The sequence below is a fragment of the Pediculus humanus genome, genomic scaffold (assembly GCF_000006295.1).
Source record: "Pediculus humanus corporis 1103172107487 genomic scaffold, whole genome shotgun sequence".
In the NCBI taxonomy this organism is placed as follows: domain Eukaryota; kingdom Metazoa; phylum Arthropoda; class Insecta; order Psocodea; family Pediculidae; genus Pediculus; species Pediculus humanus.
The window spans coordinates 29566-31884 of NW_002987104.1; the positions used below are offsets into that span (position 1 = coordinate 29566).

General features: G+C 23.5%; 1 protein-coding gene across 1 annotated transcript in view; it reads left to right on the forward strand.

Moving 5' to 3' along the window:
- The window catches only part of Phum_PHUM140880 (uncharacterized protein), a gene marked incomplete at both ends in the record, with an annotated part of 2885 nt that extends 1439 nt beyond the window's left edge, over positions 1–1446 (forward strand). Inside the window, 3 exons of the mRNA XM_002424605.1 lie at positions 88–641; positions 778–1073; positions 1204–1446. Of these exons, the coding sequence (XP_002424650.1) occupies positions 88–641; positions 778–1073; positions 1204–1446 (1093 nt within the window). The remainder of the gene's footprint in view (positions 1–87; positions 642–777; positions 1074–1203) is intronic.
- Between the last annotated feature and the right edge of the window lie 873 nt (positions 1447–2319).

Consider the following 2319-nt stretch of genomic DNA (forward strand, 5'->3'; position numbering starts at 1 on the left):
TGTCAGATGAAAAGTAATTTAAATTTTAAAATTTAAATTTTTTCCCAATCATTGTTCGTTCAATTAAAATAGTTATCATCTTTTCAGGTATCAAGGTCGATATTTACGTCTGAAGCCCTTTTTACGAAGATTTAGTGCAGGTTACATTTATGCAAAATTATTAACAAGATATTGTTGCGATTTTAAAAATAAAAAAACAACTCAAGAAATAATAAATGTGGCTCAATTGTTGCTAGATCAAAATTTGTTCATGCGTTCAAAAAAGGGAAAACTGTATGAAGTATTATGTCAAGCTTTAGAAAAATCCAAAGACAATTATCAGTCAGGAGAAATAATAATAAAAGCTTTAAATGATCCTGTTGTTAGCGAAATTCAAAAATTATCCCTTAAATTAAGAGGTCAAAATCTTTTAAAAAAAAAAACAAATTCTATAGATGATAAAAATTTAAAACAAAAATTAGATGTTGTTTGTTCCTTGGCAATTCAAGAATCTCCAAGTATTGAAATAACAGGAAGGGCATTACAAGGAAACAAATCAGGTTCTAAAGCTGTATATATTGAAGAAACAAAGCATTGTAAAATTTTCACATCGGTTGAAGAACGAGCATTATTACATTACAAATCACAAGGCTATTCAAAAGGTTAGTAATTAATTTTTTTTTCAAAGAAGGAAAACCTTATAAGTAAAAAAATTTGTTTGTAGTTGTTGAAATCGAATTAAAACATGACATCCTTATAACTCAACATCACTAAAATTTTATACTGAATTTCTTTTAGGTCATCATGTAGAAGGTTATATTCTTCAAACAATTTATGTGCTTTTATTTTTCGATATTATATATGATATGTCACCTGAAGGAGTGTTTTTAAATTCATATCAAGAAGCTCCATTAGATTTTTACACACATTGTTTTTATGAAAACAGAAAAGATGCCATTGATTTACGTTTGAAAGAAATGTCTTCTTGGACAATAGAAACCGTTTTAAATAAAATTACATTGGTGTTCATATACAATTATAAAACAAAATGTTTACTATCGTGGAATGATAATTTCACACCTGATGTATTAACAGTAAGTTCATTTTCCAGTTTTTAAATGTTTTTCAAAAATTTTGTGAAATTAAAAAGAATTTTAGTAAGTTAAATTTTTAATTAAATTGGCAAATGTAATGGTAAATAATTGATAATTTTTTTTTGTACAGGAAATAATTACATGCTTGACCTTACCGAAATTATCGAAAATTTGCGAAAGATTTACAAAAAATTTTAAACTTGCCAGAGTAGGTTTTCCAGATTTGACATTGTGGAATCCCGAGACTCAAAAATATAAATTTGTTGAAGTTAAAAGTCCAAATGACCGTTTATCTTCTGCTCAAAAAATATGGTTGGATTATTTAATAAAAAATGATATTGATTGCGAAGTGTGTAATGTCAAAAGTAAGTAAATTGATACAAAATTTTAAAAATAGAGATTTTTATTACAAATAAATTCAACTTCATCTGGTCAATGAATTAAAAGACATACAATGAGGGTAAAAAAACTTTTGAAACATCCAAAGTTGTTTAATTATATTATTGCAAAATAATTTTCTATATATTTTCAAGTATTTTAGCATGACGTTGCAATTATTTCGGTTTAAATTTAACTAATGAATTAATTAAACAAAGTAATTTAATTTGAAATTAAAGAAATTTTCTTTTCCTGTTCTATTTCTTAATTCTTTTTTTTAAAATTTTTTTGCGCATTAAATACATTTAACAAACTGGCATTTAAGCAGTTTAAATTTTTTAAAATAAAAAATCGAATTAAAGTCTGAACTTTTTTTTTTTTTTTTTTTCATAAAATAAAAAAAAGAATTTATTTTTTTATTAATAAAATAATAATACTTATGATTATTGAGTAATATTTAAATATAATAAATATTTTTTTCTTTTGTACTTATAAATTTTCTGTTTTTTTTTTTTTTTTTAGATACTGCAAGAAAAGTAAATGGGAATAATTGATCAAGGGAATTGTGCTAATAATTGCAAGAAGTTTTTTGTTGACTTAAAATTAGTTTTTTTTTATACATTCTTAATATACGAAAGGTTTCAAAATAATAAAAAAAGAAAAAAATTATGTTTAATTTTATAAAATAAGTAATATATAATTAATAAAAAGTTATTAAGTAATTTTTTAAAAATTGTTTCAACTTCCTTTTACTCACGTAGTTGAAAATTCATAAATGGAGTTTACGTCATTTCCTGTTTGTACGTTCAGTCATAACATTTCAAATAGTAATGGTGAGGAACATTATAAATTTTAACTGTTAGCCGCG